This window comes from Neoarius graeffei, chromosome 24, assembly GCF_027579695.1.
Source record: "Neoarius graeffei isolate fNeoGra1 chromosome 24, fNeoGra1.pri, whole genome shotgun sequence".
Lineage (NCBI taxonomy): Eukaryota > Metazoa > Chordata > Actinopteri > Siluriformes > Ariidae > Neoarius > Neoarius graeffei.
This window is the reverse complement of record NC_083592.1, coordinates 24263561-24291100: the sequence shown is the minus strand read 5'-3', so window position 1 is coordinate 24291100 and position 27540 is coordinate 24263561. Positions and strand designations below refer to the sequence as shown.

General features: G+C 43.2%; 1 protein-coding gene across 14 annotated transcripts in view; it reads left to right on the top strand.

Moving 5' to 3' along the window:
* The window catches only part of rxrab (retinoid x receptor, alpha b), a 232281-nt gene that overhangs the window by 143703 nt on the left and 61038 nt on the right, over positions 1–27540 (top strand). For all 14 annotated transcript variants that reach the window (XR_009651406.1, XR_009651403.1, XR_009651409.1 and 11 more), the window contains 3 exons: positions 8441–8591; positions 8667–8846; positions 12026–12195. Coding sequence is in view for 5 of the 14 variants with exons in the window: in XM_060906922.1 (XP_060762905.1) it covers positions 8441–8591; positions 8667–8846; positions 12026–12195 (501 nt within the window). In the remaining 9 variants the exon portion in view is untranslated. The remainder of the gene's footprint in view (positions 1–8440; positions 8592–8666; positions 8847–12025; positions 12196–27540) is intronic.

Sequence of the window (27540 nt, the reverse complement as noted above, 5' to 3'; positions counted from 1 at the left end):
TGCTGTCCTCTGTGCTGCACCCTTCGTTAGAACTGTTACAGTGGTGCCGAAACCCGAGACGTGGAGCGCAGCAGCCGATCAGCCCCATGGAGTCCTCCCCGTTCGCCGAACTGGTCCACGCCCTCGCCACGGCCCAGCAAAGCCAGCACCAGGCGCTAGTCACCCTCCGAAAGGAACAGGAACAGCGCTTCAAGGCCCTGGTGCTAGCCCAGCAAGAAGATCGTGAGATGTTCCGGCACCTCCTCGCGTCGGCGGGGTCCACCAGCACTCCCACCGCGGGCCCGTCCCCCCTCACCCTAACCAAGATGGGCCCGCAGGACGACCCCGAGGCATTTATCACGCTCTTTGAGCAAGTCGTGGAGACCTCGGGGTGGCCGATGGAGCAGCGCGCGGCGCGCCTCCTCCCCCTGCTAACGGGAGAGGCGCAGCTGGCCGCGCTACAGCTCCCTGCCAACCGCCGGCTGGCCTACGCGGACCTCTGCCGGGCCATCCTCCAGCGTGTGGGGCGCACCCCTGAGCAGCAGCGTCAGCGCTTCCGCGCTTTGCGCTTGGAGGAAGTCGGCCGGCCGTTCGTGTTTGGCCAGCAACTCCGGGACGCCTGCTGGCGGTGGTTGAGGGCCGACAACCGCGACGCCGAGGGGGATCATCGACCAGGTGGTGCTGGAGCAATTCGTCGCTCGCTTGCCAGCAGGATCCGTGGAGTGGGTCCAGTGCCACCGCCCGACGTCGCTGGATCAGGCAATCGAGCTGGCGGAGGACCATTTGGCGGCTGTCCCGGCGGCAGGATAGCAGACAGCCTCTTCTCTCCTCTCCTCTTCTCTCTCTCTCTCTCTCTCTCTCTCTATCCCCCTCTCCTCCTGTATCTCGTCCTCGCCCCATTCCCCCACCACGGAGGCGGGGGAATCCAGCCGCACCCGCGGTGCCCTCCCGTTTCTCCCTTCTGTGTCTGCCTCTCCCCCCCTCAGGTGAGTGAGCCCCAGAACACAGGTGCGGAGAGGAAGCCCGGGCCGGTTTGCTGGCGCTGCAGGGAGCCGGGCCACCTCCAACAACAGTGCACGGTAATGGAGGTGGGCGCGGTGGTTCGGATCCCCGACGCGCCAGGAGCCGCCCTCGATCGGGCCGGAGCGTATCGCATACCGGTGAGTATTCAAGGGGATACATATCAGGCGTTGGTGGATTCTGGTTGTAATCAGACCTCAGTTCACCAAAGCCTGGTGCAAAACGAGGCATTGGGGGGAGCACAGGGGGTGAAAGTGTTGTGTGTGCACGGGGACGTTCACAGCTACCCTTTGGTGTCGGTCCACATTTTTTTCCGAGGGGAAAAATTTATAGTGAAGGCGGCGGTTAATCCTCGCCTTACCCACTCTATAATTTTGGGGACTGATTGGCCAGGATTTTGGGATTTAATGACACACTTAGTGAAGAGTGTGTCCTGCCATTTAACAAGGGGAGGTCCCAGTGTCGCTTTGGCGGGAGCAGCTGCCGCAGAGCCGTCTACGTCATCTCCGCATCAGAGTGAGGAGCCGCCGGCCCCTCCTCTCTCTGTTGGGGAATCCCTCGCGGATTTCCCATTAGAGCAGTTGCGAGACGAGACTCTGCGGCATTCGTTTGACCAAGCGAGAGTAATCGCTTCCCCTACTTCGCGATTATGAAGGATAGATTATACCGAGTGACACAGGACACTCAAACTAAAGAGCGAGTCACGCAGCTTTTAATTCAGAAGAGCCGCCGGGAATTGGTATTCCAGGCGGCTCACTTTAATCCCATGGCTGGACACTTAGGGCAGGATAAGACACTAGCCCGAATAATGGCCCGATTCTATTGGCCGGGGATTCGCAGCGATATCCGTAGGTGGTGTATGGCGTGCCGCGAATGCCAGTTAGTAAATCCAGCGGCCATTCCAAAAGCGCCTTTGCGCCCTCTACCGTTAATCGAGACCCCGTTCGAAAGAATTGGGATGGATCTCGTCGGGCCATTAGATCGGTCAACACGAGGGTACCGCTTTATATTAGTTCTGGTGGACTATGCAATGCGATACCCGGAAGTCATGCCTCTTTGCAATATCTCAGCACGCAGTATTGCGGAGGCACTCTTCCGCGTCATCTCCCGAGTTGGAATCCCGAAAGAGATTCTGACTGATCAAGGCACCTCGTTTATGTCACGAACACTGAACGAACTGTATGGGTTGTTGGGTATTAAGCCGATCCACACCAGCGTGTATCACCCACAAATGGACAGTTTAGTTGAACGGTTTAATCGCACCCTCAAGAACATAATTAAAAAATTCGTAAGTGAGGACGCACGTAACTGGGATAAATGGCTCGAACCCTTGTTATTTGCAGTGCGAGAGGTCCCCCAAGCCTCCACGGGGTTCTCCCCATTTGAATTATTACATGGGCATAAGCCGCGCGGCATTTTAGATGTCCTGCGGGAAAATTGGGAGGAGGGACCTTCACCAAGTAAAAATGAAATTCAATACGTTATTGACCTGCGCGCAAAACTCCACACACTCACGCACCTAACCCAGGAGAATTTGCAGCAGGCCCAAGAATGACAAACCCGCCTGTACGACAAGGGTACGCGCCTTAGAGAGTTCGCACCGGGAGATAAAGTACTCGTACTGTTGCCCACATCGAGCTCTAAATTAGTCGCCAAGTGGCAAGGACCCTTTGAGGTCACACGGCGAGTCGGGGACGTCGACTGTGAGGTGAGGCAAACGGACAGGGGTGGGGCACTACAGGTTTACCACCTCAACCTACTCAAACTCTGGAATGAGGAGGTCCCCGTGGCGTTGGTGTCGGTGGTTCTGGAGAAGGCGGAGCTGAGGCCGGAGGTTGAAAAGGGAACGTTGGCATCACATACCTCTCCGGTCCCCTGTGGAGACCACCTCTCCCCGACCCAACTCGCGGAGGTCGCCCAGTTGCAGACCGAGTTTTCGGATGTGTTCTCGCCCCTGCCTGGCCGCATCAACCTCATAGAGCACCACATTGAGACGCCCCCGGGTGTGTTAGTGTGTAGCCGCCCTTACAGGCTACCCGAACACAAGAAAAAAGTGGTTTGGGAAGAACTCGAGGCCATGCTCGAAATGGGCATCGTCGAGGAGTCCCACAGTGACTGAAGCAGCACGGTGGTCTTGGTACCCAAGGCCGACGGGTCGGTTCGGTTCTGTGTGGACTATAGAAAAGTCAATGCGGTGTCTAAATTCGACGCGTACCCAATGCCTCGTATTGATGAGTTGCTCGATTGACTAGGCACTGCTCGTTTTTATTTGACGCTGGATTTAACGAAGGGATATTGGCAGATCCCCTTGACTCCACTATCCCGAGAAAAAACGGCCTTTTCCACACCATTCGGTTTACGCCAATTCGTCACACTTCCGTTCGGGCTGTTTGGGGCGCCCGCTACGTTTCAGCGGCTGATGGACAGGGTCCTCCGCCCCCACGCCACCTATGCGACCGCCTACCTCGATGACATTTTCATCTATAGTAATGACTGGCCGAGGCATCTCGAACATCTGAGGGCTGTCATTAGGTCGCTGAGGCGAGCGCGTCTCACAGCCAACCCGAAGAAGTGTGCGATTGGGCGGGTAGAAGTACGGTATCTGGGCTTCCACTTGGGCAACGGGCAGGTGCGTCCCCAAATTAACAAGACCGCGGCAATTGCGGCCTGCCCGAGGCCCAAGACCAAAAAGGGGGTGAGACAGTTCCTGGGGCTGGCTGGCTATTATCGGAGGTTTATACCTAATTATTCGGATGTCACCAGCCCGCTGACTGATCTCACTAAAAAGGGCGCACCAGATCCGGTCCAGTGGACGGAGCAATGCCAGCGGGCTTTTTCTGAGGTAAAGGCCGCACTGTGTGGGGGGCCACTTTTACACTCCCCTGACTTTTCTCTCCCCTTTATATTACAGACGGATGCATCGGACAGAGGGCTGGGGGCTGTTTTGTCCCAGGAGGTGGAGGGGGAGGACCGCCCAGTCCTATACATCAGTAGGAAGCTGTCGGTGCGTGAGGGGCGCTACAGCACAATAGAAAAAGAGTGTCTGGCAATCAAGTGAGCAGTCCTCGTCCTCCGTTACTACCTGCTGGGGTGCCCTTTCACCCTCTGTTCGGACCACATGCCCCTCCAGTGGCTCCACCGCATGAAGGATGCCAACGCGCGGATCACCTGTTGGTATCTGGCACTCCAACCCTTTAATTTCAAGGTGATCCACAGGCCGGGGGCGCAGATGGTCGTGGCAAACTTCCTCTCCCATCAAGGGGGGGGGGGGAGTCGGCTGCAGGCTGGACAGCTGCCCGGCCTGAGTCGGGCGGTGGGGGTATGTGGCAGTGGGGGCGTGGTCAAGCGCCGGTCTGTGACAGGAGGGCGGAGTCAGGGAAGGTAAGTGGCAGAATCACTACACCTGATGTCAATTAACCTGCGTTTGTGTGTGTCTTCCCAGTGACCGCACCGTACTTAAGGAGGGAGAGCGAGAGCAGAGGGCTCATCCCCGAACCAGACGCCGGTTGTGTGTGTGTGTTTGTGTTTGTCACTGATGTTAGACTGAAAAGTGTGGCAATAAAAGCCTTGTTTACGAACCTGATCTCTGTCCTGCCGTCCTCTGTGCTCCACCCTTCGTTAGAACTGTTACAGTGGGTTTCCCAAAAGCCTCTTAATGCTAAGAGCAGCTTAACTAGGAGAGAGAGCATTGATTGTGTTGCTCACGCTACCATTTAACAATGATCTTTTTGTTGCGATGCTTTTGGGAAACTCAGACCAGTTTTCCCTTGACTGACTTTACCAAGCCTTAGCACTCATGCTGTTTATCTGGTTATGGATCTAGTTTTGTATTTTGGTTTACGATATCTGTCTTCATCTGTGATATCCTGTTTGTGCCTCACCTGACCATTGCTTGTTTTTTGACACTGCCTTTGATCTACAGTTTGGATTTGTCTGCTAATCTTTCCTTTAATAAACTCTCTGCCACCTGCATTCCTAGCAGACAATTATTCTGATAATTAAAATATTAATTCATTAAACAGGATATCTGTCTAATTTGATGGGTTAGAACATTCAATTGCCTGTGATGACCTGGCGACTTGTCCAGGGTGTACCCCACCTCTCGCCCATAGTCACCTGGGATAGGCTCCAGCTTGCCCACGACCCTGCACAGGATAAGCGGTTACAGTTAATGGATGGAACATGTACCGTATTTTTCGGACTATATGTCGCACTTTTTTTCATGGTTCAGCTGGCCATGCGACTTATACTCCGGTGCGACGTATATGTTTTTTTTTTTTTTTCACCGTGGAATAACTGGAGCTGATGCCAAGTCTGACGACAGCCACGCAGAAGAAGAGGAAACGGCGCTTCGTCTGCCGCTGGAGTTGGCAGAGTTGTTCAGAAGCGACACCGAGGATGAGGAATTCAATGGATTTGCTGATTTGGAGTGAAATCGTCAGCTTGATAAACTTGATTGACCTGTGTTTTATTATTAATGATAGGCCTATAGTTATTTAAATAAGTTATGTAATGATTTTAGGCAGTGCTTAATTTGTGAAGTGGGAGGTCCCGGAACACAGGACGTGGGTGGGTCCGGCGACTCAAAAAAAAAAAAAAAGGCGGGGGGTGGTTTACTATAACTTTACACACACACGCTTATTGTGTGTGTAAAAAAAATATATATAATATCAGACATTATGATCTTAGAAAACGCTTTAGTGATGAACAGTTACAGACAGTAATATGTCGTGATATTATGTTATAAAATATTATTTTTTAGGCTATATATTAAATTATATATTAAATTTATCTTCTAAAATAACAGACTGTACTCATATCACAACCGGTTTATTTCACCATTGGAGATCAGATCACACAAGACATGAGTTAAATGACTCATTTTTATTTAAAAGCAGTGCCAGCGGGACTTCGCGGCTCAGGTGGGTAAGGCGCCATACCATAAATCCGGGAACCCGGGTTTGATTCCGACCTGTGGTCATTTTCCGAGCCCTCCCTGTTTTTCTCCTGCTCATTAAAAGCAGTGCCAGCAAACATAAGTGCAATCAATTCAAGTAATAGTTAAGAAATAAAGGGTTTACAAAACAAGTTGGAGAATTCATTTTAAAAATTTTAGTAAGCTTTCTTGTTTTTTTGCCATTTTTTCCACAGCGCAAGCTAACGGCTACAAAAAACCCGGTGTTCTATTGAGCGGAAGTATACACCCCATGTCCCCCTCCCCCTTCCCCTTTCGCAGATTTTGTGGATGTCATAGGAGAGAAATCAACAACAGATATCAAAATCAAAACCGAACACTAAACAAATTTTTATTTACTTATTTAATTTATTGTTTGATTTTTTTCCCCTTTGTGATGGTCACAGAGGTGATCTGATCCATTTAAATAGCTGCCGGAACACCGAATGAAATGAAAATAGCTGCCGGATCCGACAACGGAGGTTACGGATCTTGTTCCGTCATGTTCCGGCTCAAATTAAGCCCTGATTTAGGCCTATAGGCTATTGAATAACTTGATGTTATGGTACATATTCAGCCAGTTTTTCTCTGGGCTATTATAAATGATTTTGTTTTGCATTTTTAAAAATAACTCTCCTTCCAAGATGAACTTTATTCTTCGTGTCTGATGTTATGGTGTTAATGGTCTGACGTTAACTGGCAGGCGCACTTTCTGCCTGTTTTTTTCTCTGAGCGGTTGTTGTTGTTGTTGTTTTTTTCACTAGACGGTTGTTTTTACTACCGTACCTGTCTTTGGAGATGATATACCTATAGCCTACTTGACCTCTGATTTGATGAAATAAAATTCGACAAAAATGAAGAATGACACTCCTCGATGATGACTACAGCTTTAATAACACAGATGAAAGAGCCATGGGGCGATAATAAGCCCTACCGGTAAAAATATTCTAAAAGCAAACTGATTAATGCATCAGTAATAGGCTACTAATATTAGTTATAATAATAATATAGGCTATTAGTAATAATGATAGTGATAGTATTAAAGATAGTAGTAGATATTTAAAATAATCAGACTAGGCTACTTACAGTGCAAAGGGCGCTCACTGCTCAGCTATTCGTTTACTAAATAAACAATGTAGTCGTGCAGTAACCACGCGCCGCTTATCAGATAGAATCACAGATTCTATGGATAGAATAACCCTTCAAAAAAGTGCGATTTGTAGTCCGGTGCGACGTATACAGGTATAAGTTTTTTTTCGTCTACATAATGCATTTTTTGGCTGATGCGACTTAAACTCCGGAGCGATGTATAGTCCGGAAAATACGGTAATTGGTTTTGCCTCACAGGTATGATTGGATATCTATCTGATTTGATTGATGAGAAAATTCAATTGGTGTTGCCTCACAGGTGTTTATAAGCGTGTACGCAATGGTTTTCTTACTTCAGGTGAGTTTTCAGTCAGCTTATGAGTCTGCCTGGAGATAACTATGAAAGAGTGTATGAGTGAGTGAGTGATTGATGGGTTGCATGAGTGAGGCAGAGTGTGGAGTGAGCATGTATGTGTGTTCATAGTTGAGTGTACATGCACCAAACTACAATTGCACTGGCAATTCTTTAAATTATTAGCTTATTAAAAAAAAGCAAATAAGCAAGAAATGAAAATTAGACATGGGTTATTTGTATTAGTGCTCAGATTAAAACAATCTGAATGAAAAGGCAAGGGAAGAGGCATGTCCTGTTTGCGTATTTCTTGTAGGTGTGTGATGACCATCATACAGGAGGACACACTGTCACTGTTAGAGATAAATGAAATGTGGAAACTGCAGCTTGTTTCAGCAATTACTTTATGTGAGAGAATAGTTTAATTTATGGAAATTAAACACTGCTCCTGAGAATCCTGTAGCTTTTATTTATCTTTTGTGTGTCTGTGAGTGAGGAGAATGGAGACAAGAGAGAGAAGTTTCAGATGGAGTTTCAGGTTCCAGCAGGTCCTGATTGCTCCGATTTCCATTCTCTCATTTCAGAGTAAAGTCAATTCATAAAAGATGGAACATGGACTACCTTAGATAGATGGAAGAATGCAGCCTGTGTGTTGATAGACTAATTTAAGAGTATGTTTTCAGAAAAAAAATAGCAAATAGATCCCACACTACAAAAAATTACTTCTTAGCAAGTGGAAATCTCGAATATGGTCAAATTTATCTAGTAATTCCTTTTTATATGATTGCAAGAAACCAAATATAACAATTTTTTTTTCGAATGCAATATTCTTATTCTATTGAGAAAGTAAATTTATAGTTACTGATCATAAAAATTAAAACTTGAAATGAGAAAAAAAATCAAGAAATTAAGGTTTGATTGTAATGATTATCTGTGTATTTTTCCATTGTTGTGCTTCACTGCTTGTATGAATTTTGATCCAGTGGGCTCCTGCCTGATTCTCAGCCTCCCCATGTGTGTGCACGCACGTGTTTTTTTTTTTTCAGCTCAGCTCCTCCATGACTTCAGTCAGCAGCCCGGAAGACATTAAACCTCCTCTGGGCCTGAATGGAGTCATGAAGGTTCCAGCTCAGCCAACCGGCACCTCGTTGTCTCTCACCAAGCACATCTGTGCCATCTGTGGTGATCGATCTTCAGGTGAGACATTAACACAAATATTAACATTCCTTTTTTCTGCAGGCAGCAGTAGTAATAGATGAGCTACTCTTTCAGGTAAACATTATGGCGTTTACAGTTGTGAAGGCTGTAAAGGCTTCTTCAAGCGCACAGTGAGGAAAGACCTGACTTACACCTGCCGAGACAACAAGGACTGTCCAATCGACAAGCGCCAGCGCAACCGCTGCCAGTACTGCCGCTACCAGAAGTGTCTGGCCATGGGCATGAAGAGAGAAGGTGATCTTTACTTATGTCATCCATATTTTTTGTGCATCACTTTGTGTATCACTTAAAACAGGACAATTTTGATTTTATTTCCTAAATATCGCTTGAGAGGATGACCAAAGCAAATTAGTTTGTTGGAATTCTAGTTGAAATTGTTGGCACATCTACATTGGCTATTAAAGTAACATTACCGTGAGAGAATGATGGAGGGATCGAGGAGGTGTGAGAGCGTATGTGAGTAAAGCAGTATATTAGGAAGTGAGTGTGTATGCCAGTGAATATTTACATGTAGATGTTCAACTTCAAAACTTATACAAGTGAACACATTCCATTGCTGCTGCCACTCATGCCCATGGCTCAGCAGTCTGCATTTCTCACAGCCTCTCTCTTTCAGCTTATAATGACATGATAAATGTACATAAATACATACAGAGATAACGGAAGCAATTTCTTTTACATCTTTCTCAAACGTGTCTTTTTAAAAATAACACTTTATATATACACACAAGCATGTGCAAAGAGATTTTCATACAAGGATTTCAGATCAGGGTGGGATGGTGGTGTAGTGGTTAGCACTGTTGCCTCACAGCAGAAAGGTCCTAGGTTCCAGCCCAGTGGCCGACGAGGGCCTTTCTGTGTGGAGTTTGCATGTTCTCCCCATGTCTGTGTGGGTTTCCTCTGGGTCCTCTGGTTTCCCCCATAGTCCAAAGACATACAGGTTAGGCTAATTGGTGGCTCTAAATTGACCGTAGGTGGGAATGGTTGTTTGTCTCTATATGTTAGCCCTGCGATGACCTGGCGACTTGTCCAGGGTGTACCCTGCCTCTCGCCCATAGTCAGCTGAGATAGGCTCCAGCTTCCCTGCAACCCTGTACAGGATGATGGCTGGATTTCAGATCAATTTTTTTCCTTCACTTTGTACCAACAGATTGTGTTTTTTAAATTGTCAGTTACATTTTTAGAGCAGATTTTCATGCCATGAAAATCTCAAACTGTAAAACCTATCTGTGAGTAAAGAGATGATCTTTTGTGTTTGTCAAGAGGCAAGGTCTGACAAATTGTTGATATCAAGTAGCACTATGATCTTTGAAATACAATGTAACTGATCAAACCAACTCGCACAATAGATACATGTCTTGATTGCAAAAAGTCATGTTTCATGTGCTTTTTGTCTGAAGGAAATCCTTTCTGTTCTATTACGGTATGCCACAATATCTGATTTGAGCTGCCTGCCTGAACAAAGCCCTTGTGTCTAATCCGAGGTTCACCTGCCTTCCTCGGAGTGTCTGTGTTTGTGAGAGAATCTTGTGGTAGTGCTTCAGAGTCAGACATGTTGTTGGTAGATTCCTGCATCTGGTGTCACTTTTCCTTAGAATCATTTTAGCCAGCACTGGGTGGATGTTTATATGGCCTCTGTAATTCCCCTGGATGCCAGCAATCTGGGAATGTAAGAAGCATGTAGGCACAGTGTCATGTATGATTGATTTGGTTTGGTGTCTGTTTTGAACCTTGGTGTTTCTCAGTGTGGATGGGAGAACAGTGGAAAAAAAGTTATAAAATACTTTTATAGACAAGTGGGGGAAAAAGTAAAAATATTCCCAAATACAAGAGAGACTTGTTTTTCACCTTGTCCAAAACCAGTGGACACGTAAACACACTCCATTTGTTGGCACTTTTCCTTACAAGGCATGACTGTCAAACTCATCAGCATACAGAAAGTAGGACAGACAGTCTTATTAGCCATTACACAGCAGGTACTGGTAAAATGGAGGCCTGTGCAATTTACTGAATTATATTTTTATTGGACTGTAGCCAACTAACATGTAGTCATATGTATAGTCTCAGAGACCAGGCAGAAAAGGTTTGACTTCCTGGATTTGTGCAATTATGGCTGCACTGGATTTAGCTCTCTGATGTGTGTGAATAATGTCCTCCATTCTATTAAAAACAGACGGTCATTGCTGTGGAAATCTGTAGCCAGGGAGCAAAGTGAAAGCAGCTGTATGTGTATGTGGGTGTGTTTGTCTGTATGCATTTGTGTGTGTCTATGTGTGACTGCTCATGTTATTATAAATTCATCACAAACAGCCAAGAATTATCGGCACTGTCAGAGTGCAGGCACTTACAGATGTATGTGCAGAAGAGAGCAGGGAAGGAGAGTGTAAACAAAACCAAAACGAGGGACTGGAGGTGAGGTCAGGAAACAAGCAAGGGTCAGGTGATCGGCAAACAACATAGAATAGGCTAGACAAAGGTCGTAAATGAAACAAGGCAAGCAAAGGTCAGAAAATTGGGAGACAATGCAAGGCTTAGTATGGACTAGATTAAACAGAAGGATACTTCACATTGGAGTGGTGCGAGAGAGTGGCTTAAGTAGGGGGAGAGCTAATTAGGGAGATGCGTGGCAGCTGTAATTAATACTCTGGTGACAGAGGGTGCTGTGGTTCTTGGGGATTGTAGTTCTGAGTGTCCATGTTTGTAGTTCGTGTGTTCTCAGCAGATTTACTGACAGGCACCCTTCATTGAGCAAAAATAATCATTGCATGTAAGAATTCTAATTTGTCCAAACAACAAAACAATTCTTATTAGAACCACTTTTTTACATTTAAATATTTACTCTCAAAAATATGTGACAGTTATTGACACCCCTAAGGAATGTTTTTAAAAAATGCAAGCAAACTGTCCTTGAAAAACTTTTGTCGTTATTTGCTTTCATTCCCAAGAATTCTGTTGCTGCATTTAACCGTCACGTTTCCCATGTACTCGAAGAAAAATCTAATGGAGTCGTTTTGCATGGAGGTGTGGATTAAAATCCCTCCAAGTATTTCTAACCTTGCTAAACGTTACAGGAAGTGCTGTTATTCTCACCAGGACAGCCATCATGACATATTAATTGTAGGGAAGATGATAATATTGAAAATGGAATTTAGGGGAAATTTGCACTACATAAAATATGTACATGGGGGAAAAACATGTTTATATTAAACTATACAATGTCCCTATTCATTTTATATATACATGAGTGTTCTCATTTTCATGAAGGATGCCAATAATTCTTGACACACTGTACTTTCTTTGTGCATATATTTTTATGTACATGTATTCCCCTGATGCACATATACTGCATATAAATAATTCCCTTTGTTTGTGTGTGTGTGTGTGTGTGTGTGTGTGCACGCGTGCGCCTCCAGCTGTCCAGGAGGAGCGGCAGCGGGCGAAAGAAAAGAGTGAAGCTGAATTGGAGCTGGCAGGCTGTGCCAGTGATGACATGCCAGTGGAGAAGATTCTAGAAGCTGAGCTGGCAGTGGAGCCCAAAACTGAAACCTATGTGGAAGGCAGCGTTGGTGCAGCTGCCAACTCTGTAAGACATCTCTCTCTCTTTCTCTGTCTCTTTCAAACATACACTCTCCAAATTGTTCTGATGGATTAACTGTACTTCATGCTACACTGAGACTCACAGGCACAGGGGAGATTTTCTCTCCTATGTCTAACATTCCAGTTTGTAGATATACTGTTTTAAAAATGATGGAGGGCGGCACGGTGGTGTAGTGGTTAGCGCTGTCGCCTCACAGTAAGAAGGTCCGGGTTCGAGCCCCGTGGCCGTCGAGGGCCTTTCTGTGTGGAGTTTGCATGTTCTCCCCGTGTTCGCATGGGTTTCCTCCGGGTGCTCCGGTTTCCCCCACAGTCCAAAGACATGCAGGTTAGGTTAACTGGTGACTCTAAATTGACCGTAGGTGTGAATGTGAGTGTAAATGGTTGTCTGTGTCTATGTGTCAGCCCTGTGATGACCTGGCGACTTGTCCAGGGTGTACCCCGCCTTTCGCCCGTAGTCAGCTGGGATAGGCTCCAGCTTGCCTGCGACCCTGTAGAACAGGATAAAGCGGCTAGAGATAATGAGATGAGATGAGAAAATGATGGAAGTGGGTTTAGTGGGCTCTGACAGGAAGGGGCTCCCTCTAGACAGGATGTCCACTTGTACTGAGTAATGCATTCTGGCAGTGAAGCGCTACACATTCCTATCACAGGACATGGGACAGCAGTGATCTTCCAGCTTACAGTTTTTACAAACTCCACTGAGAGTAGGGGTGTACTAAATAACAAAAAATGTATATCAATACATGTTAAAGATTTTGGATAGTAACAGAAACCTACGATAGATTTGTGACCTGTCCTTGGTGTACCCCGCCACTGGCTCAAAGTCAGCTGGGATTGGCTCCAGCTTCCTCCAATATGGAGCACTTGCATGTGACGTCACAGCCGATCCAGATTGTGACAGACGCCATCTTGTCGGTCAAACGCCATATTCCGCCTTCTACTTCTACTTCTGGTTCTACTTCTGCTTTTACTTCTACCTTTTCTTCTGGAAAACCCTACTATATACAATTCTACTACAACGGCTGCGGCTACAAGCTCTCCCTACCTGTGCACGTTTTTTGTTTTTTGTGTGTATTTTTGCATGTTGTTCGTCTGTACCGGACTTCAATATCCACTACAACCGTATGGACTTACTGGACATTGGTTTCCAGCAGAAAATGATGGTTTGTAGCAATTTCCATCGCATGCACAACATTCCGGACGAGAAAAAAAAAACATTCCGGACGAGATAGCGAGACCAGCGGGGTCTCCGTGGATTGTTATCGGAAGCAAAGTGAAGGAGGCAGCGCCGGGAGCGGAAGCAAAAGCGAGGCTGCAGAGCCGGCCTGTTGACTAAGCTCAGAAAACAACCACTCAAACCTCCACTGCCAAGCCTCTCTCTCTCCAATGCCAGATCCATGTAAACAAGACGGACGATTTGGAATTACAGCTGGAATTACCTTATTCTATTCTATAATCGACTGGTCAGTGCATCTAGTATCAGTACTAGTAATACTTAAGTGACTTACCCATCCAATGAGGATTCTTGTTTACAAGATGCCACATCTGAGTCGCTGACAAATCCTGAATTTCTGTAAAGATAACTGTCCAGAGATTTATAGGCACGCAGTGCTTCACCACTGAACAGCAAGGGAAAGTTAATGAGGTAATTATACACGTCTGGGTATTCCGCTGGCAGTTCAAAATCCGGTCGTGAAAACTCCGTCCGGAAAGCCATAAGGGTCACTAATCTGTAGATCGTTTATTTTAGACATATATCTAGTTATCTGTTCATTAGAAAAATGAGCCGTGTAGTCCGTCAGTTGAAATTGATCCATTCTGTACACAAGTGCAGCAGTATTCAGCTGTGTTTTTGACCGACAAGATGGCGGTTGTGTACTTTCCGGTCACGTGACTGCAAGATCTCTATAGGCGGTATAGAGGATGGATAGATGGATGGATAGTAGCAGTGTTTTTACCACAGCAGTGTTCAATTCTCAAATTAGAAGATGTGGATTAGTTTTCTTTAGTATAAATACAGAGGTGATTATAGGAAATTGTGCACTGGATGGTTGAGAAATTCAGACTATTTCTCGATAATCACCTTGAGCAACTGGCCAATATGGCGGCCAATCACTTTGTCACTATAAGTAAGGAAGAATGACAAATTATGAAAGAAAATGTTGTTCCAAAAAGTACTAAAGATGCTACGAAGTTTGGTCTAAAACTATTCTAAGGTAAGGTGGAATTGTGATTTACTTTATCTATTTCAAAACAAAGTATTTTATGTGACTCAGCATAGATAAGTGTCACAGGTCTGCCTGCACCTTTATTACATTTGCATGTTGCTTTGAAGTTTTAAATAAATTAGTTTTTTTATATGAGTTTTAATTTTTTTTAAATAATCAGCATGTATTTATACTAAAACAATTATCCACCTCAGGTTCAGTGAATATTGATGAATAATAGCCTCAACTTCATCTCGGTTATTATTCACTGATATTCACTTCACCTTCGGCGAATAATTGTTATGACACAGCTTTGTTGAATACTCAATTCTTATTGGTCAATTATAGCATTCTATGGTTTGTAATTTCTGAATAGCAGGCTGCTACTCTGAATAACAGACCGTTGCTATGGAGACAGCTCTAATCATAGACTCTGGAGGACCACATCCAATCATATCAATCCACAGAAAGAAGTCTGGTAAATTTTGTTGCTTTAATAATCAAATTAGCAATGCCAGCTCGTTCATGATACTTATGCGACAAAAAAATAAATAAATAAAATAAAAATTTTTAAAACATTATTCCATCAGAAATCACCAAGGAAGCTTTTTCTAATATTAATTTTAATGTTCAGTTTAATATAAATTATAATGCTAAGTAGGCTAATCTTAAGAAAGTTACAGATTTTACATTGCTGTGGACGAAGTTCCAACCGTAGAGGACTAATTTTTAGCGGAAGCAATAAAATAATTTTTAAATCAATATTTTGTGTCAAATTATTGATTTCTTTAGTAAGTAGCCATGTAATAAGTGGAATAACATGATTCACTTCAGGCTCCTGCGTCACCCTGTCAGAGTAATGACCAACTCACTGTACATTATGATCCCTCACGTAACAGCAGTTTTGACAGTAGTTTCAGCTGTAACATAAATGATGGGTTTATACAGTGGTGCTTGAAAGTTTGTGAACCCTTTAGAATTTTCTATATTTCTGCATAAATATGACCTAAAACCTCATCAGATTTTCACACAAGTCCTAAAAGTAGATAAAGAGAACCCAGTTAAACAAATGAGACAAAAATATTATACTTGGTCATTTATTTATTGTCAAGTTTATTTGTATAGTGTTTTTTAACAATAAACATTGTTGCAAACAGCTTTACAGAATTTGAACGACTTAAAACATGAGCTAATTTTATCCCTAATCTATCCCTAATGAGCAAGCCTGTGGCGACGGTGGCAAAGAAAAACTCCCTCAGACGACATGAGGAAGAAACCTCGAGAGGAACCAGACTCAAAAGGGAACCCATCCTCATTTGGGCAACAACAGACAACATGACTATAACATTCACACTTTTAACATGAAGTTAGTTTCGTTGATGTTATAAACTCTTCATTGATGGAAACTTAAGTGCAGAATTGTTCATGACAACTGCAGTCCTAAAGTTAGCAAGTCAACTGTAGTCCTCAGCCATAAAAGCATTACTGTAAGTGTCCAGAGCGTCTTCCAAGTGTGACTTTCAACGGTCCATATGGGGCTGTCCTCCATGGGAGCGATGCAATGAGACTCCAACCAGACACAGGGCACCAGGATGGATCAGGCAGGTCCGAGGAGCAGAAGAGGTCAGCATCTCGATCCCAGGACCAACATGTCAGTCAGAGGGACAGATGGGGGGGGGGGGACACAGGTTATTAGGAATGCCCAATGTCACCTGAATTAGTAGGAACAGTTATACATATTGCACTGAGTACAAGCAGGGGAGGCGAAGTGGCCAAGTGGTTAGAGCACTTGACCACTAATCGAACGGTCCCCGGTTCGAGCCTCGCCTCAGACGGTCATCTGGGGCTTGCCTCCTGTCCACCCAGCAGTGAATGGGGACCTGGTGGAAACACTGGGGAAGTTAAAGGCGGCGAGGAAAGGAACTGGCCACCCTACCTCACCATGCCGACGGCCTAGACAGAGTGTGCTCTCTAACAGGCACTCCCCAACATACGTACAGAAACGTATATGGGACTCTTTGACTTTTGACAAGCAGGGACTCCAGCAAAACTAACTATGACAGCATAACTAAAAGGGGAGAGCCAGAAGGTAACACAGGCATGAGGGAGCCCCGGGACATAAAGCAGCCAGCCACTACACCATCAACAAACTCGAATGAGCAAGCGAGTGGGGGACTGACAGCATCCATACATCCCAGTTTACCAAAACACTCTATGTCTGAGGACCCTCCAGATCTACACCTTTACCTCATAAACACCATTAACAAAAGGCTTGACTAAACAGATGTGTTTTCAGCCTAGACTTAAATGCTGAGACTGTCTGATTCCCAAACATTACTTGGAAGGCTGTTCCATAACTGTGGGGCTTTGTAAGAAAAGGCTCTGCCCCCTGATGTAGCCTTCACTATACGAGGTACCAGCAGATAGCCTGCATTTTTTGATCTAAGTAGGCGTGGCGGGTCATAGAGGACCAGAAGTTCACTCAGGTACTGTGGTGCGAGACCATTCATTGCTTTAAAGGTCAATAGTAGTATTTTATAATCAATACAAAATTTGATTGGGAGCCAATGCAATGTGGATAAGACAGGGGTGATGTGGTCATATCTTCTAGTTCTAGTAAGGACTCTTGCTGCTGCATTTTGAACTAACTGGAGCTTGTTTATGCACTTATTGGAACATCCAGGACCTGACGACTTGTCCAGGGTGTACCCCACCTCTCGCCCATAGTCAGCTGGGATAGGCTCCAGCTTGCCTGTGACCCTGTAGGACAGGATAAGCAGCTATGGATGGATGGATGGATGGATGGATGGATGGATGGATGGAACATCCAGACAGTAAGGCATTACAGTAATCCAACCTGGAGGTAACAGAAGCATGAACTAGTTTTTCCGCATCATGTAGTGACATTAAATTTCTTATCTTAGCAATATTTCTATCTGAGTAATGTTATCAATTTGAGTTTTGAATGAAAGACTGGGATAAATAATCACTCCGAGGTCTTTTAATGCTGCTTGTGAAGAAACAGAAAGGCCATCCAGAGTTACTGTGTAATCAGAAAACTTACTTCTAGCTGCATCTGGTCCTAGTACAAGTACTTCAGTCTTGTCAGAGTTGAGCAGAAGGAAGTTAATAAGCATCCAGTGTCTAGTGTCCTTCACACATTCCTCAATTCTATTAAGCTGGTGTCTCTCATCAGGTTTTGCAGAAACATACAACTGTGTGTCATCAGCATAACAGTGGAAACTAATACAGTGTTTACAAATAATGTCACCCAGAGGTAACATATATAAAGAAAAATGCAGTGGACCCAAGACAGAGCCTTGTGGAACACCAAACTTTACCTCAGTATGTCTAGAAAAATCACCATTTACATCAACATACTGATAGCGATCATTTAAATAAGACCTGAGCCAGGAGAGGGCTGTTCCTTTAACTCCCACAACATTTTCTGGTCTATCCAGAAGAATGGAATGATCAGTGGTATCAAATGCTGCACTAAGGTCAAGCAACACGAGCAGCGAGACACAGCCGTGATCAGACATTGCATTGGCTCCCAATCAAATTTCGTATTGATTATAAAATACTACTATTGACCTTTAAAGCACTGAATGGTCCAGGACCTGACGACTTGTCCAGGGTGTACCCCACCTCTCACCCATAGTCAGCTGGGATAGGCTGCAGCTTGCCTGCGACCCTGTAGGACAGGATAAGCAGCTACGGATGGATGGATGGATGGATGGATGGATGGATGGATGGATGGAACATGCAGACAGTAAGGCATTACAGTAATCCAACCTGGAGGTAACAGAAGCATGAACTAGTTTTTCAGCGTCATGTAGTGACATTAAATTTCTTATCTTAGCAATATTTCTATCCGGGTAATGTAGATCGTTTACTACTTTAACCAGTGCTGTCTCTGTGCTATGATGAGGTCTAAATCCTGACTGATACATTTCATGGATGTTATTCCTATGTAAATATAAGCATAACTTCTGTGCCACAGCTTTTTCAAGGATCTTGGAGATAAAGGGGAGATTTGATATTGGCCGATAATTGGACAGCTGACAGGGATCAAGGTCAGGTTTTTTTAATCAGGGGTTTGATAACTGCTAGTTTAAAGGATTTGGGTACATATTCAATCCTAAGGGAAGAATTTATTATTTTTAGAAGCAGTTCAATTACTTCAGGTATTATCTGTTTGAATAGACGTGTACGTAAGGGATCTAGGCTTTTGATGCAGAGATTAATGAAAGTAATTCAATTTCTCTAAGGAGAGTAAAACATTCTAATTGCTGATCTGATACAGTACAGTTATATTGTTAACTACAGGGTCACTTACATTGCTTGACCTTAAATTAGTAGTTAGAATTTTTTGTCAGATATTCTCATTTTTGTCACTAAAAAAATTCATGAAGTCGTTGCTACTACATACTACAGCTGTGCATGTGTCTATAGTGGACTTATTCCTGGTTAATTTTGCTACAGTATTAAATAGGAATCGAGGATTATTTTTGTTATTGTCTATTAGGGAGGAGAGATATGTTGATCTAGCAGCACTAAGAGCTTTTCCATACTTCAGAAAGCTCTCCTTCCACGCTAATTTGAACGCTACCAATTTTGTTTGACGCCATTTACATTCCAATTTTCGAGTGGTCTGTTTTAAAGTGCAAGTGTCATCATTATACCAGGGTACTAATTTTTTGTCTCTGACCATCTTCCTTTTAAGAGGAGCTACATTATCTAAAGTATAGCGGAACGTTGACTCTAAGCATTCAGTTGCCTGATCAAGTTCTGCAGGGGCTGACAGTGGCCCAATCAAAGTTGATAACTCTGGGAGATCATTTATAAAGCCCTGTGCAGTAGTTGACGTGAATGTACATTTAATACAGTAGCATGGTGAGGTGCATATATTATTACTTAGACATATTTTGAATGAGATGAGATAATGATCTGAGATAACTTCAGACTGTGGAAGTATGACTATATTTTCTATGTTTAACCCGAATGTTAGTGGGACATTCCACCGAATGGGTGCCATTTGCTTGTTGTACCACTCCCAAATTAAACTTAATTTGTTATATCTTTTCAACACTGATTATAATAACATGCATATTTAACTATTCAAAATGTGTATTGGTCAACCTCAGGCTACGTTATTTATTTTTTTACAAGGTTTGGAAGTCAAAGATGGCTGCATACTCTTTATATGAGTAACAGGACTGAAAGTAACAGGACTGAGTTTTTAGCCTAGGATTAGCTAATACATGGAATTAAGCCACATGGCATCATCGCTAATAGCATGACCACACTTAGCACATTCTAATGATTTACCAAAAATCTGTATTTTTACAATAAACAAATATCATCTAAGAAATAATTTAAGTAACAGGACAGTATTACCCCTTTTCCACCAAATCAGTTCCAGGGCTGGTTCGGGGCCAGTGCTGGTTCACAACTCGTTCAACTTGCGAGCCAGCTGAGAACCAGTTTGCTTTTCCATAGCTCGGGGTGCTAAGGGGAGCCACGTCATTACGTCGCTGTATACGTCAGTTATGTCGCTGTATACGTCAGTTACGTCGCTGCATTTGCCTAAACCTTGGCACGAACATCGAAGCAACAACAACACGGAGAAGAAGAAGCAGCAACAATAATAATGGATGACTTCGCGTTTGTACAGCTGCTGCTTCTTGTCGCTTAAAAATGGTGACCTTTCGCGGTCTTGCTATTGCTGTTGGTCTTAACAACTCTGCCCCCCCCCCAATGTAAGCGGTTCTTTCCTCTGGCCCAACAAAGAGTTGGTGCTAGTCTGGAACCGTTTTTTCTGGCCCCAGAGCCAGTTCTTTGTCAGTGGAAACAGAAAACCCGGTTCCAAACTAAGCACTGGCCCCGAACCAGCCCTGGAACTGCTTTGGTGGAAAAGGGGCATGAGTTGACATTGACCTTATCAGTCAAAGTTAAAAAATCATCAAATATACAGAAAAGTAAATGAGAGAACTAACTTTTGGTCTTCCCATGGCCTTCAGAAGACACAACTGATGTAACTTCCTGTTGAGCATGTGATTTATGGAATGTTCCAAATTTGTTAGATGGGGTAATATGTTTGGGTAACAGGACTGAGTGAAAACCCAGGGACACGACTAAAATGTGTATTTTAACTAAGATATTGTGGATTTCTTATGAAAAAAATATATTTAAACCATGGATAGGATATGGAGTCACACAACAGTGCAAAAGAAATACTGTTTCTGAAGGATTTTAATCATAATATTTCATAGTTAAGTATAAAGTTAGAGTGCGGGGACAGGTAACACATGCTATTTTTCAGTGTTTTAGGTAGTTTTTATTAATCCTTACAACTATACAGTGGGGCAAAAAAGTATTTAGTCAGTCACCAATTGTGCAAGTTCTCCCACTTAAAAAGATGAGAGAGGCCTGTAATTTTCATCATAGGTATACCTCAACTATGAGAGACAAAATGAGAAGAAAAATCCAGAAAATCACATTGTCTGATTTTTAAATAATTTATTTGCAAATTATGGTGGAAAATAAGTATTTGGTCAATAACAAAAGTTCATCTCAATACGTTGTTATATACCCTTTGTTGGCAATGACAGAGGTCAAACGTTTTCTGTAAGTCTTCACAAGGTTTTCACACACTGTTGCTGGTATTTTGGCCCATTCCTCCATGCAGATCTCCTCTAGAGCAGTGATGTTTTGGGGCTGTTGCTGGGCAACACAGACTTTCAACTCCCTCCAAAGATTTTCTATGGGTTTGAGATCTGGAGACTGGCTAGGCCTCTCCAGGACCTTGAAATGCTTCTTACAAAGCCACTCCTTTGTTGCCCGGGCGATGTGTTTGGGATCATTGTCATGCTGAAAGACCCAGCCACATTTCATCTTCAGTGCCCTTGCTGATGGAAGGAGGTTTTTACTCAAAATCTCATGATACATGGCCCCATTCATTCTTTCCTTTACACGGATCAGTCGTCCTGGTCCCTTTGCAGAAAAACACCCCCAAAGCTTGATGTTTCCACCCCCATGCTTCACAGTAGGTATGGTGTTCTTTGGTTGCAACTCAGCATTCTTTCTCCCCCAAACACGACAAGTTGAGTTTTTACCAAAAAGTTCTATTTTGGTTTCATCTGACCATATGACATTCTCCCAATCCTCTTCTGGATCATCCAAATGCTCTCTAGCAAACTTCAGACGGGCCTGGACATGTACTGGCTTAAGCAGGGGGACATGTCTGGCACTGCAGGATTTGAGTCCCTGGCGGCGTAGTGTGTTACTGATGGTAGCCTTTGTTACTTTGGTCCCAGCTCTCTGCAGGTCATTCACTAGGTCCCCCCGTGTGGTTCTGGGATTTTTGCTCATCATTCTTGTGATCATTTTGACCCCACGGGGTGAGATCTTGCGTGGAGCCCCAGATCAAGGGAGATTATCAGTGGTCTTGTATGTCTTCCATTTTCTAATAATTGCTCCCACAGTTGATTTCTTCACACCAAGCTGCTTACCTATTGCAGATTCAGTCTTCCCAGCCTGGTGCAGGTCTACAATTTTGTTTCTGGTGTCCTTTGACAGCTCTTTGGTCTTGGCCATAGTGGAGTTTGGAGTGTGACTATTTGAGGTTGTGGACAGGTGTCTTACGAGTTCAAACAGGTGCCATTAATACAGGTAACGAGTGGAGGACAGAGGAGCCTCTTAAAGAAGTTGTTACAGGTCTGTGAGAGCCAGAAATCTTGCTTGTTTGTAGGTGACCAAATACTTATTTTACTGAGGAATTTACCAATTAATTAATTAAAAATCCTACAATGTGATTTCCTGGATTCTTTCCCCCCATTCTGTCTCTCATAGTTGAAGTGTACCTATGATGAAAATTACAGGCCTCTCTCATCTTTTTAAGTGGGAGAACTTGCACAATTGGTGGCTGACTAAATACTTTTTTGCCCCACTGTATATCTTAACTTTGAAATCAGATCAATGTGCAGGACATTCTGTGTAATAAGGAAATGTATTTTAAAGTACATTTTTATGTGCATTTATACATATAATTTTCTAGGGACGGAAATGGCACCGATTCGGTGGAATGGCTCTAGTATTAGATCGAGGGTGTGACCACCATTATGGGTCAGTCCTATGACATTCTGATTAATCCCTATTGAATCTAAAATGGACACAAATGCTGGTTTCAAAGGGTCTTCTGGGTTATCGAAGTGAATATTAAAATCTCCAACAACTAAAGCTTTGTCTAAGGAAATAACCAGATCTGAGATAAAATCTGGAAATTCAGAAAGAAACTCAGAATATGGCCCCGGGGGCCTGTAAATAATAAGTAACGAAATTAACTAGGTAGACCTATTTTTCGAGGCTACATACATTATATGAGTATGAAGAACTTCAAATGTATTAAATTTATAACCAGGTTTTTGTGTTACACCTAGATAATCATTATAAATAACCACAACGCCTCCTCTGCCAGTTAGACGAGGCTGGTGTATATAACTGTATCCAGGAGGACTAGCTTCATTTAATGCTATATATTCATTTGGCTTAATCCATGTTTCAGTTAAACAAAGTACATTAAACTTCTGATCAGTAATGTGTTCATTAACCATTAGCACTTTAGATGTAAGAGATCTAATATTTAATAGCCCCACCTTTAGATCAAAGGTGCTGGCAGCGGCTGTACAGTCAGTATCATCTAATTTTATATTGATTAGGTTACTGGAACAAACTCTGAGTATTTCTACTTTTGTGTTGAGCTCGGGGAACAGACACAGTCTCGATGTAGTGGACCCTGAGTGACGACTCTGTGCAGCTAGCAGACAGTCGGTTTAGCCTGTTCGTCTGCTCCCTGGCCTTGGCTCTGGATTGTCAGAAATTAACTAGGCCTGTTCTGAGACTATGACTTGTGCTGCAGGAAATGAGAGCAGCACCTTCCCGAGTGGGATGGATACCGTCCCGCCCTAACAGGCCAGCAGTGCCCTCAAAATTAGCCCAATTATCTATAAAGCCCACACTGTTTTCAGAGCACCACCTGGACAACCAGCAGCTCAGCGACCATAACCTACTGTAAGCTACATCTGCCATGCCGCATTGGGATGGGGCCAGAGCATACTACAGCATCGGACATCGCCTTCGCTAATTTAAACACCTCTACAAAGTTACTCTTAGTAACCTCAGACTTATGAAGGCGTATATCATTAGCTCCTGCATGGATAACTATCTTTGAGAACCTGTGCTTGCCTCGGACCCTAAGATTACCTGCTATGTCCGGCACCCTGGCTCCCAGTATACACCTGACTAAAGCTGCTGGTGCCTCTAAAGGCTGAGCTAATTTCACATACCGTATGATAGAGTCCCCTATAACCAGAACTCTTTCAGGTTTCTCAGTGGGTGCATCACTAAAGAGAGCAAACCTGTTCGACATGTGAAGCAGAGAGGAGTGGTGCTCCTGTGGGCGAGCCTCAGCAGTAGCTTTGGCTCTACGCTTATGCCGCTGAGCCGTCACCCATTCGCCCCACTGTAAGGGCTCTAATGCCGGAGTTGGGGGATTACTAACTCCACCTAAGGCATCCAGACTTTCCCCTACAGAAACTATACTGGTCTCATTCTCGCTGGCCTTCTCTAAAGCCTGGATACGCACTTCTAACACTGTAACCTTCTCTGTCAGAGAGCTAACTAATCTGCACTTATCACAAATAAAGTTATCGCTAGCGACGCAGGAAGAATGACTAAACATCCTGCACTTAGCACACTGAACAGGCTGAAGGTGTGTCATGATGAAAGGATTCACGTACCTTAATTGAAGATCTGTTGATATTAAAGCAGATCCGATGTGGATGGCCTCCACTTGTGGTCTTTACACAGGAGCAGAAAAAAGGAAAGCTTCCGGTCTTGGTGTTCTTCTGAAAAAAAAAGAGAGGAAAAAACAGAAAAAGGAAAGTGAAAGTGGAAAGTACAAAAAGGAAAGCAAAAGTACAATAAAAAAATGAAGAGGATACTGGAAAATTGTTTGTTGAAAAAATAAAAAAGATTAGTGATTAACGCCAACACTCACAGAAAAAAGACTCGTCGCAAACAACTCGGGAACCAGGAAGTATTGAGGAAAATGATCCAATATTACATATCTTTGAGTGGCAAAAGTATGTGAACCTCTAGGATTAGCAGTTAATTTGAAAGTGAAATTAGAGTCAGGTGTTTTCAATTAATGGGATGACAATCAGGTGTGAGTGTGCACCCTGTTTTGTTTAAAGAACAGGGATCTATCAAAGTCTGATCTTCACAACACGTTTGTGGAAGTGCATCATGGCACGAACAAAGGAGATTTCTGAGGACCTCAGAAAAAGCGTTGTTGATGCTCATCAGGCTGGAAAAGGTCACAAAACCATCTCTAAAGAGTTTGGACTCCACCAATCCACAGTCAGACAGATTGTGTACAAATGGAGGAAATTCAAGACCATTGTTACTCTCCCCAGGAGTGGTCGACCAACAAAGATCACTCCAAGAGCAAGGCGTGTAATAGTTAGTGAGGTCACAAAGGACCCCAGGGTAACTTCTAAGCAACTGAAGGCATCTCTCACATTGGCTACTGTTAATGTTCATGAGTCTACCATCAGGAGAACACTGAACAACAGTGGTGTACATGGTAGGTTTGCAAGGAGAAAGCCACTGCTCTCCAAAAAGAACATTGCTGCTTGTCTGCAGTTTGCTAAAGATCACGTGGACAAGCCAGAAGGCTATTTGAAAATTGTTTTTTTGGATGGATGAGACCAAAATAGAACTTTTTGGTTTAAATGAGAAGTGTTATGTTTGGAGAAAAGAAAACACTGCATTCCAGCATAAGAACCTTATTCCATCTGTGAAACATGGTGGTGTTAGTATCGTGGTTTGGGCCTGTTTTGCTGCATCTGGGCCAGGACGGCTTCCCATCATTGATGGAACACTGAATTCTGAATCATACCAGCAAATTCTAAAGGAAAATATCAGGACATCTATCCATGAACTGAATCTGAAGAGAAGGGTAGTCATGCAGCAAGACAACGACCCTAAGCACACAAGTCGTTCTACCAAAGAATGGTTAAAGAAGAATAAAGTTAAATGTTTTGGAATGGCCAAGTCAAAGTCCTGACCTTAATCCAATTGAAATGTTGTGGAAAGACCTGAAGCGAGCAGTTCATGTGAGGAAACCCACCAACATCCCAGAATTAAAGCTGTTCTGTACGGAGGAATGGGCTAAAATTCCTCCAAGCCAGTGTGCAGAATTGATCAACAGTTACCGGAAATGTTTAGTTGCAGTTATTGCTGTACAAGGGGGTCACACCAGATACTGAAAGCAAAGGTTCACATACTTTTGCCACTCACAGATATGTAACATTGGATCATTTTCCTCAGTAAATAAATGACCAAGTTTAATATTTTTGTCTCATTTGTTTTACTGGGTTCTCTTTATCTACTTTTAGGACTTGTGCGAAAATCTGATGATGTTTTAGGTTATATTTATACAGAAATATAGAAAATTCTAAAGTGTTCACAAACTTTCAAGCACCACTGTATATTTATTCATGTAATTCTTATATGCTATTGTTTCCAGAGTAACAACTTACAAAGGGAGGCTGCTCCATATAATCTAACGTTAATTTACAAAGTAAAATTTTATTTACCATTTAGTCTCAAGTGTCAATGCTGTGTAATATTCAGCAAGTTTTCTGCCATGGGAGTCAACATTTGTTTTGTCTTCTTAAATTAAGTCAAGAGGAAAAAAAGAGACTGATGGCTCTATATGTTACAACTCTATAGCATGCAAAATTGATTTATTGTGATTCATGAGGATGTTCATGAATGCAGTTGCTGTCCTTTTTTCTTTGCTATGAGAAAAACATATCTGCTTAATTCGTTATGTAAAGCTGATCAGTCAAATGATTCAGTGCTTTATCCAGATTACATTTACATACCTCACTAATTCTGCACCCAGCTTCATCTCCTTCAGCAATAATATATTATTCGATCTGTACTGCCAGTGTTTATTCTGGTTTTTCTGCATTTCATTTCCATCCAAACACAAACAAGGCTTCCACACCAGAAGGCAGTTTGCCAAATGGGTTTTCTCAGCCACTGATGTTGAGGCTATGATTTAAAATGTCCAATTGTTTTAATGTCATTTATACATATTTTTCTACATTTTTTTGAACTTGAAAGAAAGAAATATTGACTTGAAATATACTAAATGTACATTTTAAGAATTTTGCTGTGTCCAGAAGAAAAAATACTATTGCGATTTATGTGGGCCACAAACACATTCTACATTTAAATCGGATGACTAAATAGTATAGATCCCATTGGTGAATTGACGTACTCTTTAGCTTTATTAACCACTACCAGCAGCTGTGTTATGCTTAATTGTGATTCCACTATGCTGTGTTTCTGAATTGCCGAATTGATTGCAGGATTCAAAGTCTCATCTCTAAAATCCAAGGCCTTCTCTTCATTATGATCTTGTCAGTGCACTGCTTGTTCAAACCTGCAGAGTGATGTTACATGCTGTTCCCAGATCTTTGTGTTTCCCAGAAGCTGCTTGTAGTGAGCTAGCTCAAAGAAAATTGCCTTGTTGAAAGGCAAAGGCTTCTCTCTAATTATTACTGCAGCTCTCTGTTAAACCATATCTGAAATTTGGGGGCAGGACTTAGAGTATCTTTTCTCGTCTCTCTCAGCAATGATTAAACAGATACTGTAGTGTTTTTCCAACCATAGAATTTAAAAAATGCAAAAAATGATGATGTTCTAAGTGCACTGTGATTTGAAGAATACAAAACACATTTGTTTCAGTGTCCTTGAAACAAGTTAAAGCAATCATGATGCCTATTCTCTACAACACCAAGGTCTTATGTGCAAACATAGTCATGTTTTAAGGCATCGATTCTCTTTGTACTTTTTCTTCATCCATAACAGCTGTATTTGAAAATCTCTGTTTGGCATTTACTCAACATGAACTCAACATTACTTGATTTTGATATGTCCTTGTGTTTGGAAAACCTTCTTTTGAACGAAACCTGACTCGAATGATTCCTACTTCCTCTTGGCCAAACTGAAATGTTTGAGATGCCTGCTTGAAATATGGTTAAGAC